Source organism: Trichechus manatus, unplaced genomic scaffold, assembly GCF_000243295.1.
Source record: "Trichechus manatus latirostris isolate Lorelei unplaced genomic scaffold, TriManLat1.0 scaffold00007, whole genome shotgun sequence".
Classification (NCBI taxonomy): domain Eukaryota; kingdom Metazoa; phylum Chordata; class Mammalia; order Sirenia; family Trichechidae; genus Trichechus; species Trichechus manatus.
Window position 1 is genome coordinate 6,597,280 of NW_004443943.1, and position 18,997 is coordinate 6,616,276.

The 18,997-nt window shown below is 34.1% G+C and overlaps 1 protein-coding gene across 4 annotated transcripts in view; it reads left to right on the forward strand.

The window, feature by feature from the left end:
* IPMK (inositol polyphosphate multikinase) overlaps positions 1 to 16,787 on the forward strand; it is a 58,671-nt gene extending 41,884 nt beyond the window's left edge. For all 4 annotated transcript variants that reach the window (XM_004369879.3, XM_023739426.1, XM_023739436.1 and 1 more), the window contains 2 exons: positions 10,150 to 10,231; positions 12,629 to 16,787. In XM_004369879.3, the coding sequence (XP_004369936.1) occupies positions 10,150 to 10,231; positions 12,629 to 13,251 (705 nt within the window). In that variant the 3' untranslated portion in view covers positions 13,252 to 16,787. The remainder of the gene's footprint in view (positions 1 to 10,149; positions 10,232 to 12,628) is intronic.
* The last annotated feature ends 2,210 nt before the right edge of the window (positions 16,788 to 18,997 follow it).

The window sequence follows — 18,997 nt, forward strand, 5'->3', positions numbered from 1 at the left end:
TTATCCCAGGACAGTCCTTCCCGATGTCCTCTGGATCTTATTTCTTCTACTTCTTCAGACACCTTAAGCTTTTATTTCTCTTTTTTTTCTTGTATGTTTATTTGGTGTCTCTCTTTCCTAGATCTTTTCCTTCTGTTGTAAACATGTTGAAATCACTCTTCAATTGTTTTAAAAAACCAAAACATCAAAATCCCACCTTTTACCCTGTTCTGCTCTCCATTTGCAGATTTAAGTTGCCTCCCCTTCATGACCAAACTGTTATTTCCATTTCCTCACTTTCTGCTCAATATTCAACCTGTTCCGTTATGCCACCAGATTGGCTCCTCATGAAGGGTCCTAATGACATCTGCATGTCAGTAAATCCAAATAGCATTTTTACTTTCCTTACTATACTTTCCAGCAGCCTTCAGTGCTGACCAGGTTCTCTTTGAAATGTTCCTTTTTGTGTCCATGACACCACACTTCCTGGTTTCTTCCTAAGGCCACTTTATAGTCTTCTTTGCCAGATCCATTTTAATGCCTCCCTCTCTTTTGATTGTATTTCTTCCTAGGCAGTGCCCTCTGTTCTCATGGTTCAGTATCAGTTACACTGTAACTTGCAAATATATTTTCAGCCTCTGTTTTTTCTTTGATTTCCTCATCTGTCTATCCAACCACCTACTAGGGATTTTTCTTGGAGAATGTCTTAAGCATCTCATACCCAGTACATCAAAAATTGACACACTCATCCCCCTTGCAAACCAACAGCCACCACAACAACAAATCTCTGTTATTCTCCATCTCAATAAGTGGCATCACAGTACACCCAGTTTTACAAACTAGAAACCTGATAGTCACTACCATATCTCAGAGCAAGACATTAAGTTCTGTTCATCTTAATTCCCAAACATCTCCTGAGTCCCTTCACTTCTGTCAGTCTCTTTAGCTATTTCTCTAGTCTAGACCCATTAGGCCCAGATCTTTTTGCTGAAGATCATTCAAAAGCTGTTGCAACAGTACATTGACAAGAACTGCCAGAAATTCAAACTGGATTCAGAAGAGGACTCGGAACGAGGCATATCGTTGCTGATGTCAGATGCATCTTGGCTAAAAGCAGAGAATACCAGAAAGATGTTTACCTGTGTTTTATTGACTATGCAAAGGCATTCGACTGTACGGATCATCACAAGTTATGGATAACGTTGTGAACAATGGGAATTCCAGAACACTTAATTGTGCTCATGGGGAACCTGTGCATAGACCAGGAGACAGTTGTTTGAACAGAAAAAGGGGATATTGAGTGGTTTAAAGTCAGGAAAGGTATCCTTTCGCCATACTTATTCAATCTGTATGCTGAGCAGATAATCCGGGAAGCTGGACTATGTGAAGAAGAATGTGGCATCAAGATTGAGGGAAGACCCATTAACGACTGCGATCATTAACAACTGTGATATACAGATGGCACAACCTTGCTTGCTGAAAGTGATGAGGATTTGAAGCACTTATTGATGAAGATCAAAGACTACAGCCTTCAGTATGGATTACACCTGAACATAAAACAGAAATCCTCACAAATGAACCAATAAGCAACATCATGATGAGAGAAAAGATTGAAGTTGTCAAGGATTTCATTTTATCTGGATCCATGATCAACGCCCATGGAAGCAGCAGTCAAGAAATTAACAATGTATTGCATTGGGCAAATGTGCTGCAAAAGACCTCTTTCAAGTGTTAAAAAGCAAAGATGTCACTTTAAGGACTAAGGTGGACCTGACCCGAGCCGTGGTATTTTCAGTCGCTTCATGTGCATGCACAAGCTAGATAGTAAATAAGGGAGACTGAAGAAGAATTGATGCTTTTGAATTATGTTGTTGATGAAGAATATTGAATATACCATGGATTGCCAGAAGAATGAACAAATCTGTCTTGGAAGAAGTATAGCTAGAATGCTCCTTAGAAGCAAGGATGGCGAGACTTCGTCTCACATACTTTGGACATGTTATCAGGAGGGACCAGTCCCTGGAGAGGACATTATGCTTGGTAAAGTAAAGGGTCATTGAAAAAGAGGAAGACCCTTAAGGAAATGGATTGACACAGTGGCTGCAACGATGGGCTCAAGCATATCGATTGTGAGGATGGCGCAGGACTGGGTAGTGTTTCGTTCTGTCGTACTTAGGATTGCTATGCGTCGGTGCCGGCACCTAACAGCAACAACAGACCCATTATCCCTTTCTGGACTGTAGTCTCTTAACTGATCTCTCAAGTTAAAATTTTTTCCCTGCCAATGTGTTCTCTAAACATTGTAAAATGTGTATTTAATCATGACATTTCCTCTATTTAAATACTCTTCAGTGGGTTTCCATTGCCTTCAGATTACATATACAGGATAAGTAAATAAGGCATTGCATGATTTGACTCTGTTGGGATGTGTTGCTTCCTCAGAAAACTAGAAGTTCCCTGTTTTTTTTGATTTTTAAGTATCAGTTCTATTGAGACGCAATTCACATACCACTCAATTCTCTCATTTAAAGTGTACAATTCATTGGTTTTAGTACATTCATAGAGTTGTATGACTGTCACCATATTGAACCTTAGAATATTTTATCAATATTTTGTTCTTTTTTATTGTTAAATAATATTGCATTTTATGGATATACCACAATTTGTTGATCCAGAAATCAGCTGATGAACATCTGAATTGTTCCTACCTTTTGGCTCTTGTTAATAATGCTGCTATGAATGTTCATATACAAGTTTTTGTGTGGATATATGTTTTCATTTCTGTTGGGTATATACCTAGGCTATTTTCCATAGTAGCTGCACCATTTTACATTCCCACCAGCAGTGCATGAGAGTCCCAATTTCTCTACATCCTTGCCAGTGTTTTTTATTTTACATCTTTTTTATTAACCCAATCCTAGTGAATGTGAAGTGGTATCTTACTGTGGATTTAATTTGCATTTCTCTAATGGCTAATGATATTACATGTTTTTTCATGTGTTTATTGACCACTTGCATATCTTCTTGGAGAAATCTCTATTCAGACATTTCTTTTTAATTCTAGGAGTTCTTTATATATTATAGATAGCAGCCCCTTATGAAATATATGATTTGCAAATAATTTCTCCCATTTTGTGGTTGTCTCTTCACTTTTCTTGATAGTGTCCTTTGAAGCACAGAAGGTTTTAATTCTGATGAAATCCAGTTAATCTATTTTTCTTTTTGTTGCTTATGCTTTTGATGGCATGTCTAAGAAACCATTGCCTAACCCAAGGTTATAAAGATTTATTCCTATGTTTTCTTCTAAGAGTTTTATTGTTTTAGCTCTTAGGTTTAGATATGATACACTTTGAGTTAATATTTATGTATGGTATTATGAAGGGGTCCAACTTCAGTCTTTTGCATATGGATATCCATTTGTCCCAGCACCATTTGTTGAAAAGACTACTCTTTCCCCCACTGAATTACCTTGGCACCTTTGTTGAAAATCAGTTGAGCATAAATGTGAGTTTATTTGTGGACTTAAAAGTCTCTTCCATTGATCTATATGTGTATCTTTGTGGTATTACTATACTGTCTTGATTATTATAGCTTTATAGTAAGTTTCTAAATCAGGAAATTTGAATCTTTTAACTTTGTTCTTTTTCAAGATTGTTTTGGCTATTCTTGGTCTACATGAATTTTAGAATCAGCTTGTCAGTTTCTGCAATTAAGCCAGCAGGCAGTTTGGTAGTTATTGCATTGGATCTGTAGATTAATATGTGTCCCCCAGACTTTTGAGTTCCTGAATATTTTGTTCTCATACCTTCCTTTATATAGTATGTAACAGTTTATAATTACGTGTTGTAATTTCAAAGGATATAATTGATATGTGAATTAATAAATGAAAATGATAATGCCAATATAGATTTAATTATGCAATTCTAGAATATTAACACTGGGAGATAAACCTTGAGGTTTAATAGGAGTAGTTATTAGGATTGCTTTTTATAAATATTTTATTTCTGCATTGTTGTTAGTTGCCATCAAGTCAGTTACTACTTATAGTGACTCCATGTGTGCAGAGTAAAACTGCTTCACAGAGTTCTCAAGGCCATGACCTTTTGGAAGCAGATCACCAGTCCTTTCTTCCAAAGTGCCTCTGGGTGGATTCAAACTGCCAAGCTTTTGGTCAGTATTCAAGTGCTTAACTGTTTCCACCATCCAGGGGACTCCTTATTTCTATAGTAGATGGTAAATTCATTGAACTTTTTATCATAATAGGTTTGTAGAGTTGTGATAAAGATAAACTTGAAATATTTAATAATATTCTAAATCTTTAGAAGTTCTCTCCAGAGGGACAGTCTTCCTTTAAATAAAATATCTTTTGCTATCACTGAATAGACTGTGAAGTTGACCAAGTGTATCAGTTTTTAATATATTTATGCTGTTTACCCAGTAGTAGAAGAGGTTTGGTAGGTAAAATAGCTTGCCTGTTTCCGTGCTGATTTAGGAGTTATTTGTTCTCAATGACTTTAGGCAATTATACTATTATTTTTCTGATCCCAAGGAAATAAGACTCATTACTGATTTAATAATAAGATTTATTGAGATAAGTGTAACAGAGGTAGAAACAGAATAGAGCCTACAGGAACAAGGAAGTCAGGAGGAGTGTAGGGTGAAATTGGAAAAAGCTGGCTTTTTGTACTGGCAACAAGGGAAAATAATAGGTAGAAGAACAAGAAGGAGAACATATTTATGAAAGTTAGGATTTTATATAAGGTGGTTGAAGTATACTGTATATGGGTTATGGGTAGCTGGGGGTGTGCATTATTTTAAAGTATCAGACTTGAGAGAAGTCAGTATATCAGGACCTTCTTTTGGGACTTAGTGTTTTTTTTCTTTTTTTTAAATAGTGTCCTTATGGGTTAACTATTATGCACATGGTTTTTTAAATTCTTCACTGTTATATTGACTCTGAAAATGTGCTGTATAATTATAGGGATTTATTATATCTATTTACCACAAGCAATGGAAATATAATACGTAGAAATTTACCAGAACATTTTTTAAAGTGTAATTCAAGATGGTTTAATTGTTAGATGTTCCCGCATAATTTGGAAACAACTTAAATTTTTGATGAAGAAATACTTATTTTTTGCAGAGAAATAACCTTTCCTAATCTCGGATTCCTAATCATTTGGGGGAAAAGACACTTCTCTCTCTATCAATCACATTGTCTAAAAATCAGTCTCTTTCTTTATATTTCTTTTTCCTTTATAATAGTGGGTGGCAGTAACACTTCAGATTGCTCTTTCCCATAAATTGATCGTAATATGAGATGTGTTTTGCTGAAGATGTTTGAATTTGCTCCTAACATTGTAAGTTCACGTTATAAAATAAGCAAGTCATATGGTGAAGATTGATCTAGGAAGAGCTGGGGCTTGTTCTTGCTTGGCTTTCTATCCTCCCACTCATGCCTCCCAGTTTTCCTTCCCATTAAAAAAAAAAAAAAAAGACACCTTTTTAGCTCCGTATTTGCGTGTTTTTCAAGTGGGAGTATAACTTTTGATTTACAAATGTCTTTGCTATTAATTCTGGGTGGTGTGTAGACACTGGAGAAACTCTCAGATCTTTTTCCATTCCAGAGTTAGCTAGTAAAGTAGATAAACAGGAAGAGAGAATATCAACAAAGGAGCGTCACTGAAACTGTGGTAGCTTTAGTCCATATGTGAAATTTAGATTCTCATATGTGGAACTTAATTCAGCTCAGATAATACACCCCAGCAATAGAATGGTGATTTCTGTTTCGAGAATGTTCTTTTAAATATAGTTATATGTGTGGAGGACATGAGTTTGATGGTGGTTGTTTTTAACAAATTTTAGATATGCTGGTCTTACAAGAAGTAATCTGGCACATAATGTAATTTCTGGTGTTTATAAAGTGCCTCCCTCTGTTTGTAGTAACACTTTGTTCAAGATGAATTGTCTGTCTTAAATAGGCTACGTGTGTGTAAGAACATAGTTGTATTCGAACTTTTCCAGTCTAGTGAAGCATTTGCGATAGATGGTAATTAGCTTTCAGACTGAAAGTTGTAAATATCAATTTCTAAATAAATATATTCTGAAGATTTATTTATACACAGCTCTACTGTTGTTCATGCTTAAGTAACATTACGATAGAATTGATTTAAGTGAACATTAAGGGAATACTTTTTTCTTTTAAAATAATTTTTAAAAAAAGAGAAGATGATACATAATTATATGGTTCAAACTCCAAAAAGTATAAAGATAAATACAATGAGAAGTCTCTCTCCAAACAGGATACTATTTTATAGTTATTTTTCCCCAGTATATCCTTCCAGAGATGTTTTAAACAAATACAAATATTACATATATGTGTTCTTTTTTCTCTCTCCCTGTTTTTCATAAAACCTATTTTAAACATAGAGCCCGTATTTAGGTTTACCCACTAAACATAAATTGTTCCTTACCTTGCTTTTTTTCCATTTAACACATCATGGAGATCTTTCCATAGTGGCACAATATTGTTATACCATAATTTAACAAGTACCCTTGAGTGGGTTCTTTGATTGTTCCAGTCTTTTGCTGTTACAGATAATGTTACAAGTGAATAACGCTCCACTTGTATACTAGCATAAATTCCTAGAAGGGGAGTTACTGGTTCAAAGGCTTATATGCATTTGTATTTTTGGTAGGTATTAGCAGTTAGCCTGATAGAGAGCAGTAGTTTTCAACCAGGGAAAGTTTTGCCCTCCGAGGGACATTTGGCTATGTCTGGAGACATTTTTGGTTGTCACACTGGGGGAGTAGCACTACTGGCACCTAGTAGGTAAAGGCTAGGGATGCTGCTAAACATCCTGTAATGCTCAGGACACCCCCTAGCCCCACCACCCACAGTAAAGAATTATGCAGCTTTTATTATAGTGCTGCTGTTGAGAAACCTTGATAAGAAAGGATTACTAATCTATACTTCAACTTGCAAAATATGAGTATACCTGTTTCCTTGCCAACAGTATGTTGTCAAACTTTTGAGCATTTGCCAATTTTAATAGGGTGGAAAATGGTATCTTGGGGAGAGGTGTTTGTACTTACGAGTGTAGCTGAGCATTTTTTCTGTATATTTGAGGGCTATTTGATTTCTTTACTGTGAGCCTTTCATATCCTTTGTCATTTTCCCATAAGAGTGACTATGTCCTTTGTTTATTATACGAATTATAAATATTTTTTTTCTGTTTGTCATTTTGTCTTTTGATTTCTGCATGGCAAAAATACTATACTTTTTAAAACATATTTTATGTAGTAGTAATTTCTGAGTTTGAGTTAGAAAGGCCTTTCCTAGTCATCAGTTAGTCAAAGATTCTTCCATCGTTTTTAGGGGCACTTTCATCATTTCATTTTATGCATTTCAATCATTGATCTATTTGGAATCTATCCTATCCTCGCGTAAGATATGAAGGCGACTTAATTTTTTTTTTCAGATCACTATTTAATTGGTAAATAATCCCTTTTTTCACTGATTTGAAATACTATTATAAGATACTAAATTCTCATATGTATTTGATTCTAAAGTATGTTTTAATATGTGGTAAGATGGTAAAGTTAGAGGTTAGTCTCTCCTTATTAATCTTATTTAGATTTTTCCTGGCTTTTCTTACTTTTTTTTTCTATATGAGCTTTAAAATTAGCTTTCATGCTTAAAATATTGGTGTTTTTTAATAATCTCATTTAAGTTGTGGATTAATTTAACTAGAATGAATACTTTCATGATGTTACGTCCTCCTCTCTGAGAACGTGGATTTGTGTGTCTGTGAGAAAACATTCCTCACGAATGTCTTGAAGATGTCCTCGTAGATCTTGCACTTTCATTTAGTTTATTTCTACGTTGTATTTCTTTTGTTGTTGTTGCAGTTGTAAATGGGGTCTCTCCTGCCATTACACTTTCTAACTGGTTATTTGTATAAAAGTTTATTTTCTAGTTATTAATTTGTACTCAGCTGCCATTTCAAATTCTTGTTATTTGTATTAGTTTTTCAGATTATTTTCTAGTATACAACTGTTATCTACAAATAATAATGACTTTATCTCCTACTTTCCAGATTATTATATCTGTAATTTCTTTCTTTTATATATTTTCATTTACTAGTATTTCCAGAAAAATATTAGATAATAATGATGATAAAAGACATTCTGATAGGATACTTCTTGTGGAATCTTGCATTTTAGAAGAGCTGCTTCTTTATTTTCCCATTAAACTTGAGGGTGACTTTTGGTGGGTTGAGATAGCTATTTTGTTATACTGGAACTATCCATCTTTTTTATTGTGTTTTAGGTGAAGGTTTACAGAGTAAATTAGTTTCCCATTCTATAGTTTGTACACATACTGTTATGTGACGTTGGTTGTAATCCCTGCAGTGTGTCAGCACTCTCTCCATTACCCCCCTGAGTTCCCCCATTTCCATTCGTCCAGTTTTCTTGTCCCGTCCTGCCTTTTCGTCTTTGCTTTTGGGCACATGTTGCCCTTTTGGTCTCATATAGATGATTGTTTTAAGAAGCACTATCCTCACAGGCACTGTTGTTTAGTTTATAGGCCTGTTTATAATTTCGCTGAAATGTGATCTCCGGGAATGGCTTCAGTTCCAAGTTAGAAGGGTGTCTAAGGGGTTCCTCCAGTCTCTTTCTGACCAATAAATCTGGTCTTATTTGTGAATTTGAATTTTGTTGTACATTTTTTCCCACTGTAACTGGGACCTTCTGATGATCCTGGTCAGAGCGGTCAGTAGTGGTAGCTGGGCGCCATCTACTTCTGGTCAGGCTAGTGGAGGCTGTGGTTCCTTTGGTCCGTTAGTCCTATGGGCTAATTATTTCCTTGAGTCTTTGGCTTCTTCACTCTCCTTTGCTCCAGATGTAAACAGACCAATAGTTGTATCTTAGGTAGCTGCTCACAAGCTTTTAAGACCCCAGATGGTACTCACCAAAGTAGGATGTAGAACGTTGTCTTTATGAACTTGACCTAGATGTCCCCCAAGACTATGGTCCTTAGCTTTCAAGCCCAGTAACTCAGTCTTGCATGGTGTTTGGTTATGTATAGGATGTTTCTGTGATTGTGCCCCCTGTGTGCTCTATTATATATATGGATATACATACAGCACATACAAGTATGTATGTAGAAATATCCGCAGCCAAACCTATATATGCACGTAGGTGTACTCCCATACACCCTCCCACACCTATTCACTATACGTATCTACCTATTTATCCACTCATAAATTATTGTTACTACTGTTGTTGCAGGAATGTATGTTATAGTTATTTACTGTTGTTGCCTTTTATTCTTACGTACCTCTCAGCATCTTCCCTTGCCTTGGTCATGTTGTGCTGACTCTGTGCATATTGTGTGTTGCCTTTCCCTTCACCAAAGTTAATACTTGTCTACTCTCTAGTTAGTGATTTTCTCTCCCTTCCCCTCCCATCCCTGGTAACTATAAAAAATGTTTATTTCTGTGTGTAAACCTTTTCTTGACTATTTATATACAATGTATGTCCTTTTGTGATCGACATATTTCAGTCAGCATAATGTCCTCCAGATTCATCCATGTTGTGAGGTGTTTCATGGATTCATCATTATTCTTTATTGTTGCATAGTATTCCATTGTGTAGGTACCACAACTTGTTTATCCATTCAACCATTGATCGTCAGTTAGATTGATTCCATCTTTTTGCTTTTGTGAATAATGGTGCATCCATTTTTCTTAAAAAGAGTTTTCATTAGTTAAAAAAAAAAAAACCTGTTGCTGTTGAGTCGACTCTTAACTCATAGTGACCCTGTAGGACATTGAGTCGACTCTTAACTCATAGTGACCCTGTAGGACAGAGTAGAACTGCCCCATAGTTTCCAAGGAATGTCTGATGGATTCGAACTGTTGACCTTTTGGTTTGCAGCCATAGCACTTAACCACTACGCCAGTGGATGTTAAATTTCTTAAATGCCTTTTTTGCATCTATTGATATGACTGTATGATTTTTTTTTCTTCTTAGATCTATTAGAATGAATTATATGAGTAGATTTTCTCATCTTGAACCACTCTTGCATTTCTAGGCTAAACCCTACATGGTCAAGGTGTGCTCGTTTTTTAATATTCAATGCTTTTTTTTTTTTTTTTGTGACAGGTTTATCATGTTCATTCTGATAGCTATGAGACACAAAACCAGCACTATGGACGAGGCTTAACAAAAGAAACTATAAAGGATGGTAAGGATTCAAAAACATATTCCAATGCCTTTGTTACTGAATTGCTATCAAAATAATTCTAAAGGTGTTTTAGTTTTAATTCTCCTTTAATGATTTAATTTATAGTATAGAAACTTTTTTTTTAATGGACCTTAGGTTCAAAGAGTAATCATAGTCCTTGGTTCATGATATGCCACAACTGTGGGTCCATGAATGGCCCTGTTTTGCTTTTTTATTATTATACTTTTAAAAACATAATAAACACTTGTGAACCGACCATCTAGCCCAAGTAGTGGAAATAGAGGTTGTTTTAAAATAATTTTTCAAGTAAAGAGTATAGATCATATAATATATTAAAATTCCTTGTTACATAAAAAACTTGAAAATATTTGTAGTAGTATGTAATGTATTTTATTGAAATTTCCCACTTATAGTTGAGCTATGTATTATAAGCTTCTAGAGCTAAATAATGAAAAATCAAGTGGCATTAATTAATAAAAAGTCTGTTAACATGTATGCTTCTAAAATATATGTAGCCAAGATAGTAGAAAAGTAAAGATATCTTAAAAAAAAGAAATTTCCTGGAAATAATATTCTTTTAGAAGTTTAATTTAGCTCTACCTTAGATGGGGAAGAGCTCATACATAGTATAAAGAGTTTGAAGAATTTTTATTTTACATATAGAAAACGAATATCCACAGTTGTGATCTTAACAGTTGATGTTTGCCGTGGTATAATGTGTTTAGCTGCTATAAAGTTGGTCTCCAACTCATGGCAAACTCCATGTATTTCACAGTAGAACTACTCCATAGGGTTTTCTTGGTTTTAATCTTTACAGAAGCAGTTCGCCAGGGCTTTCTTCTGCGAAGGTGCTGGGTGGGTTCAAACTGCCAACCTTTAGGTTAGCAGCTGATTACAAACAACTTGGGCCACTCAGGTTCCTTCATAGTTAACGAGTAGCAAGATAAAGATCAGTTTGGCTATTTATTTAAAGTATTTTCTCAGGCTAACAATTTGGTCCTTTCTGAATACATTTTTTAAACAGATTCTGTTCCAAAGTGGGGAGAGGGGCAATTTAAAACAGAAATCAAATTATATATAACTCAAAATCTCCAAATGTGGTAAAATAGGGATAAATAATTTTAAAAGAGGCCTAATAATCTAATAAGTTAAAACATTTTAAAGTCTCAGTTTGAGTAACACACTCATCTAGGAGTAGTGCTGAATCCTAAAAGTGAGCTTAACTTCTGTGAAAAGATTGATTTAGTCAATATTATTGAGACCAAATTGAAATTAGTAGTTGTTAGGGTTTGGCATGGTGATGGGCTTGTTGCCACCGTTAAAAGTGGTTATAATTTGATTTTAGGTTTTCGGTTAGTTTTTTGTGTGTGTGTATGGTGAAAATCTTCATAACAGAACATGCACCATATCAACAATTTCTACACATACAATTCAGTAACACTGATTTACATTCTTCAAGCTAGGCTATCATTCTCACTATCTTTTCCTGAATCATTCTACCACCATTAACATAAAACAGTGCCCCCTGAGCAAAAACTCCCCCTTTCCTCCTCCTTCCCACCGCTGATAACCACTAAATAATCTTTGGTTTCTATATATTTATTTATTTCATATAAGTGAGATCATACAATGTTTGTCCTTTTGTCACTGACTTGTATCGCTCAGCATGATGTTTTCAAGGTTCATCCATCTTGTGGCATGATCCAGACTTCATTTGTCTTTATGACTGAGTAGTGTTCCATTGTGTGTTTATATCACATTTTGTTTATCTGTTTATCTGTTGATGGGCATTTCAGTTTCCACATTTTGGCTATTGTGAAATGTCCTGCAGTGAACACTGGTGTGCAGGTTTCTGTTTGTTCTTACTTTCACTTCTTCTGTGTATATACCTAGAATTGGGATTGCTGGTTTTAGCAGGTAATTCTATGTTCAGCTTTTTGAGGAACTGCCAAAATGTTTTCCACAGTGGCTGTACCATTTTACATTGCCATCAGCAGTGGATGAGGGTACATTAGTTCTTGAATGTGATTGTACCAAACAAATAATCCTTACTATAAAATTCCTCACAATAGCCAATTCATCAAATCTTGAAATCACATTCCTCAACAGAATACAGGTATAGAACTAAACCATCAGTCTACCTGTAATAAATTTATTTTCTGTCTAAATAGGAGTATTTCACTTTACATGAGTGTCATCTGTTTTTTAATAAAAGTATCTTCACCAAAAACTAAGTTGAGATCCAAATTTCTGTGTATGACTAGTATTCTTATCTGTTCAATTAACTGTAAGGAATGATGGGCAAAAAATTGAAACATTGTATCGATAATGCGTTTACTTCCCAAATGATAGCTATTTTATAATTTCATTATAATCCCCAAATTTTCCTTTTTATAGGAGTCTCCAGGTTTTTTCATAATGGTTTCTGCTTAAGAAAAGATGCTATTGCTGCCAGTATTCAGAACATTGAGAAAATTCTGCAGTGGTTTGAAAGCCAGAAGCAGCTTAACTTTTACGCAAGTTCATTACTGTTTGTTTATGAAGGTTCATCTCAGCCAACCACTACAAAATCGAATGACAGAACTTTAGCAGAAAAGTTTTTGTCCAAAGGACAGCTGTCGGATACGGAAGTACTGGAGTACAATAATAACTTCCATGTGTTAAGTTCTACAATGAATGGAAAAATAGAGGCTTCAGTAGGCAAAAGCTTGTCTAAGATGTATGCTCGTCACAGAAAAATGTATTCAAAAAAGCATCACAGTCAGACTTCATTGAAAGTTGAAAATATGGAGCAAGACAATGGGTGGAAAAGCATGTCACAGGAACGTTTAAATGGAAATGTACTTTCCAAACTGGAAAAAGTTTTTTACCACCTTCCCACCAGTTGCCAAGAGGTTGCAGAAGTAGAAGTGCGAATGATAGATTTTGCTCATGTGTTCCCTAGCAACACAAAAGATGAGGGATATGTTTATGGGCTTAAGCATTTAATTACTGTATTGCGAAGTATTTTAGACAATTGAATCCTTTGCTGCAGTCTTTTTAAAGGGTGGGCCAGTCATAATTGAGAGCAGCAGTCATATCCCTGCACTTGTAATACTATGTAAAAAATTTGTATTGTGAGTCTACATTTTATTTGTCTTTATACTTTTGGTAGAGGGGTTAACTTTTTTATAATCTTACTCAGGAAAACTATTTTGTTCATTAGAAAACTATGAAGAATAAAGAAACTTAGGAATGTTAAGCAGGGAATGTGGTGGTACATGGCTTAAACATCTATTTGGCTCAAGCAAAATGCAAACCATTTTTCAGTCATTAAGAGTTTAGTTAGCTTTCTGTAGCCGATTTATCATAAAATCTCTGTCCACCCAACCTTGACAATGAGCCATATCTAAACTATTAAATTATTAGAACACCTACAGAACTCTAGAAAGCACAGGTTGATGTCGTCAGTATTGCTATGTATGAAGTTATTAAAACTGGAGAAAATTCTACTTAGAAAAAGTGTTGTTTAGGTTCTCTGTTAAAAGTTCAGACCAGCATATCAAAAGGTGCTTCTTAGTGAAATTATTTAGAATTGTTGCATTCCAAAAGCAGGTTTTCCCTTTAATTTCTATTTATACATCTGTAAATTTCAAAAATATTATACTTCATGAAAAAGATAATTGAAATGAACAACACCAACAACAAATGCTTGCCAGGGTGAGGAGAAGATAGAAGTTATTTGCAAAGAACGTAATATTTTTCTTTTAAAAATCTTTCATTTATGGGAAAATTGGAGTATAGATTTATGAAGTTGTGAAAAGTGTCATTGAAAGGTATAGTACCTTTTACTCTAACTGCAGCTTCAAAAAGATGGGTGGTTGAAGCTTTGTCTTATTTCTCCTTTAAATAACTTTTGAAAGGTTTTTTTTTCTCTTAAAATTCATATTTTTATGTTTCCATTTAGTTAAGCAGTAGTATAAACATATGTTGCTAAAAATATTGTTTCTTAGAATTCTGATAAGCAGTGAAGGACAACATCAATAGTGTAAGTGTTATCAAAAGTACTATCTTTTATGAGTTAATCAGTCCATTATATAGGGTTTGGTTCACGTCTAAATCCATGCTTCCCATCCACTCTTACTCAAAATGGTTTTATATCACATTCAACAGAGAAATCTATTATAATCTGATTTCATGGGGGGCATTGCTACTTTTCTTGGAAAAATCAGATTTTTAAGTATTATTTGTGTTTCACACGCACCACCTTTTTAAAAATAATAGTCGTCATTAAAAATATTTAAAACTTTGAAATTAAATTTGCAAATATATTTGATATTTATGTTTTCACTTCTTGCATTTTGATTCATTTAATAACACTTCTAAATGTTGAAGAATTTTGCCATATTCCTGGAAAATGTTTTGGAGTTGTGAATTGCTTGAATATTCCCATCCCCCAATAATTACAAATTAAGCTTTTAAATCCAAATGCCTGTTTTGTGGTGTGGAGGAAAGTATCCCAATTTTATGTTTATCTCATCTTCCCACTTCTCTCTGAGGGCACTTTGCAAATACCTGAGTCCAAACAGCGGTACCAAATGCTCTGTAAATTCTATTTTTGGTAAATCTATTAAATCTGAATAATTTTAAAATTCATATACAGTTCCTTACAGCCAAATTTGATGGTATTTTCCATAGAGAATGCAACATTTTTCTCTACTACCTAAATGGGCACTGGCTGTAGCTTTTTTGTGGAGATGAATTTCAAAACATAATATAGTCATAAAATTTTTATTTTTACTTTTTTTCTTCTACAATATGGACTTCTGTTGTTGTTATTTGGAAAGTTGTTCAATAAATCTTAAACTCATATAATTAAACACCATTTTGAATCTCACTTAAGACAAGAGGCTTTTTTTTGTATGGGAAGGCATCAGCCTATGTACAGTGAATTTAATAAACCTAAGTATTATCAGATTTTTTGCACATTGTAGCTCAATAAAGTCTGAATCAGCTGTTCCAGATTTTCTTTATCCATGTTTAGAAATGTAAGTTTGTAAAATCAGTGTCTTACCTTTTTGATACAATAGATTGTGGCATTTTTTGTCAGTTTTTTTTAATACAACAAGGAGCGCTTTTCTTTTTTTATTTTTCAGGGAAGGGATTAACATTTAATTCTGTTTGTTTACATTTTACATTACTGTTATCCAAGACCCATTTTATGTTAGTTTATAAGTAAGGTTATATGTAACAGAATAAGTATTTATGTGATTGACATGACTATTTTACTGTCTAGTTCAGTCATTTAAGATTATGCTGAAATTACCACTATGGGGATGAATAATCACTATTCACCAAGCATATTTGAATATGTAACTGTTTAAGAAATAAGCATAGTAACTCCTGGGTTAATAAGATTATCATAGTTTTTTGTTTTCCCCTAGGAAACATAATTATTTCAGAGTATTTCTTATGGAATACACTCATAAAAAGGACTTTGAGGAATTGTGGATAGTGAATAATACATTTCTCTAATAAAAATTTAAATTGTGTAATAGTTTTATAATAAAGTATTTACATTAATACTTTAATATGGATGGAAATTGTTGCATAGATTCAAAATGAATTAAAAAATCAATGGTAAAATGGTAAATATTTTATCCAGGTAGTTTTTTAAAAAACAGTTATGAAAATGTGTATTAAATGGCTCTGTCATGGAGCTTGTGGTATTTTCAACTCAGTATTCATTCTTCTTTGTGTGTCTGGAAAGACTGTACTTACTATGCCTCTTTACACTACAGTTTGCTCTTGTGTTCAACCGAGTAAGAACTTTTTTCTTAATTTTGATTGGATATAATTTCATATTTTATGATTTTCCAATATGTTCTTCATAGCATCTCTAAAAAGTATATATCAAGTTTATAACATAAGAACAGGAATTAATTTCTAGAGATATTTAAGTTGTAATTTCATTGCTTCGTGCAACTGAAAAAACATTTGTTTCTAGTAATTGGAATGTTTTAGAAAATTTAGGATGAAAGGAAATGGTAAAACAATGAAAGAATTTTATTTGTGCAATTACAGAAATTGTGTCCATTATTTTAATGTGCCATTATTTTAGTACCATTTTCACTTCTCAGTTTGGCATTTGTTACCTTAAAACTTAATTTGCTTTAAAAATTTGTAATACTTTGTAATAATCTTTCTTATCCGGTGCCTTCAACCCTGATTTAATGTATTTGTATCCTCGGTTATCTTTTCTCTTACATCCTGTAATGTTGTTTTCATAACCTAGGAGACATCAGTTTCTTTTTAAAAAAATTGTCAGTTTGGTCATCTAAAGAGGTAGCAATTGTATATTAATGCTATGGGAAGACAAGTAGGGTTGCCTCTGGAGGCTAGATTTCTTAGGTTATTCAGAAATATTTATTGGATATCTACCATGTGCCAGACATTTTTAGGCCCTGGGTATAAAGTTGTGAACCAATCAGACAAATCCCTGTCTTATTTCCAGTATTCTCTCTAAATGGGATGGGGGCTTAATTAAAAGAGATATAGAGAGATAGGCATTTAAAGATAATACAGATAACTCACAGTTTAGTTTGTATGAAGATAAGGTAGTAAGTATTTAGATGAAGCAACCAACAGTGTATTGTTAGGTTAAGAGTAATATTTTGCAGCATTGTAACCTCTGTTTGACTTTTGGTTTTGAGTAGTAAATTGTAGATAACATACACAACCGAAAAACGCAAACCCACTGGTGTCGAGTTGATTACTACTCATAGCAACCTTATAGGACAGAGTAGAACCACCCCGTAGGGTTTCCAAGGCTGTAAATCGTTTCAGAGTCAGACTGCCACATCTTTCTCCTGCAGAGTGGCTGGTGGGTTCGAACTGCTGACCTTTCAGTTAGCAGCCAAGCGCTTTAACCACTGCGCCCCCAGGATAGCATACAAAGGCCTTAATTTTTCACTTTTCTTGCCCGCAAAGGTACGTTTACTTAGACTGTCCATTTAGAGTAGTGTTTAACATTACTGTGACAAACATTCCATTACATATTCACAAGCAAATTACTGCACATATTTTTATTGTATTTTACAATTTAGTACCAATATTTTAGGCCTCAATCTTCAAATCACTGTTGTTTAAAATTTGGCAATGAATATGAAATTACTTTTTGACTTAAGGAGTGATTTTATTGTTACTTAAAATGCTTGCTAATAGGAAGGTTGGAGTCTCCATCTTTTGGGAGTTAATGTTTAAATTGTCACTACTTATTTTGATAGGGTTTAATAAGAGGAAATTGATACATACTTTCAAGATTTTTTTATATTTTGTCATTGGGGTTAAATTTTGGTCTGGTGTTCACTTATATATTAACAGTTTAACTATGAAGTAAAATAGTCTTAAATGATAATTGTATGATGCGCCTGCATATAAATGAAAATGGTGTGCACAAAGACACTTTACTATGGGAATTGTACTGGAAGATTTATGAAAGCATGTGAAATTGCACCTAAAATTGTGTTATTAGTGACTATAAGCAGCAATGCTAAATTTATTGTACTTGATGAATGAATGTACTTAGTCTAGTCTCAGTTATTTTGGTTTAAATGTCTAAATAATGTCTCCAATTTTTTTTTAAATGTGTTTGTAATTTGTACTATTGAGGCTGATATTCTTGGACTGCAGGGGTTATTGTCAATATGTGATTTGTGTTTTTATTTTATAGAATCATCTAATATGATATACCGATTTTTATAACTTAAGTGATATTTAGATATTCTAATAACTGTATATTTGACAACCTATTAAAATGTTTTGCATTGGAGCTTTTTTCATTTATCATAGCATGCCTCATGATAGTTTGGAAATAAGTTATTCATTCAACATCTATTTCATGTGCCAGAAACTATAGGAATCATTAGGGAAACAAAGATGAGATGATAATAGAAAGAAGCATACACACTGAAAATTAGGAAGTATGTAAACTTTTTTTAGAAATATTTATTTTTCTGTCATCATCAACCTACTAGGAAAAGTGGACTATAGGAGAAAACAATAAGTTTACTTGCCTGTGAAAATAAACACTTAAGAAACAGGGAAGATATTTTTGTTTTTCAGATTTCATGAATCAGTTAATCAGTGATCAGGTTACTCTTTTTCATTAACTAAAAAAAAGGGGGGCACTGTAGAACACCTACTCTTTACCCGGTATTGTACTTGGCTTTGGAGATATAGAAAAGTTGGTACCTATCCTCAAGATATACATACTGTCTGGTAGGGAAACCAACCTGTAAATGTGGGATAAATGTTACTGGGGCTGTTGTTGATACTTACCAGCGTCCATCAGGGTTGTGAGAGAGGGGAGTCAGTTCTGATAGCATGCAAGAGGAAGAAGAGGGTGGTGCTTCATAGCATCATGGCAATTGTGAGTCAGTGCTCAAGAGGGATGTATTGAATTCCTCCTTTATATCTGCTACTAAGTTTGCACTAGAAGGAGGGGCAATAATGTGTGAAGTAGTTTCTTCCCTTGTGGTTAAGACAAGTTAACAATTGAAAATAGCGAACCCCTCTGCTGTAGACCTTGAATTATACTGAAGTGTAAGGGCGAAAAGCTGCAGGGAAGTCTTATAAACCAGTGCTTCTCCAACTTTAATGTGTAAAAGAATCACTTGAGAGTTCTGTTAAAATGCAGATTTTGATTTAGTAGGCCTAGATGGGGTCTTCAGTGCTGCTGCTCCATGGGCCACACTTTGAGTAGCAATGTTTGCAAAAAGTCCCTGG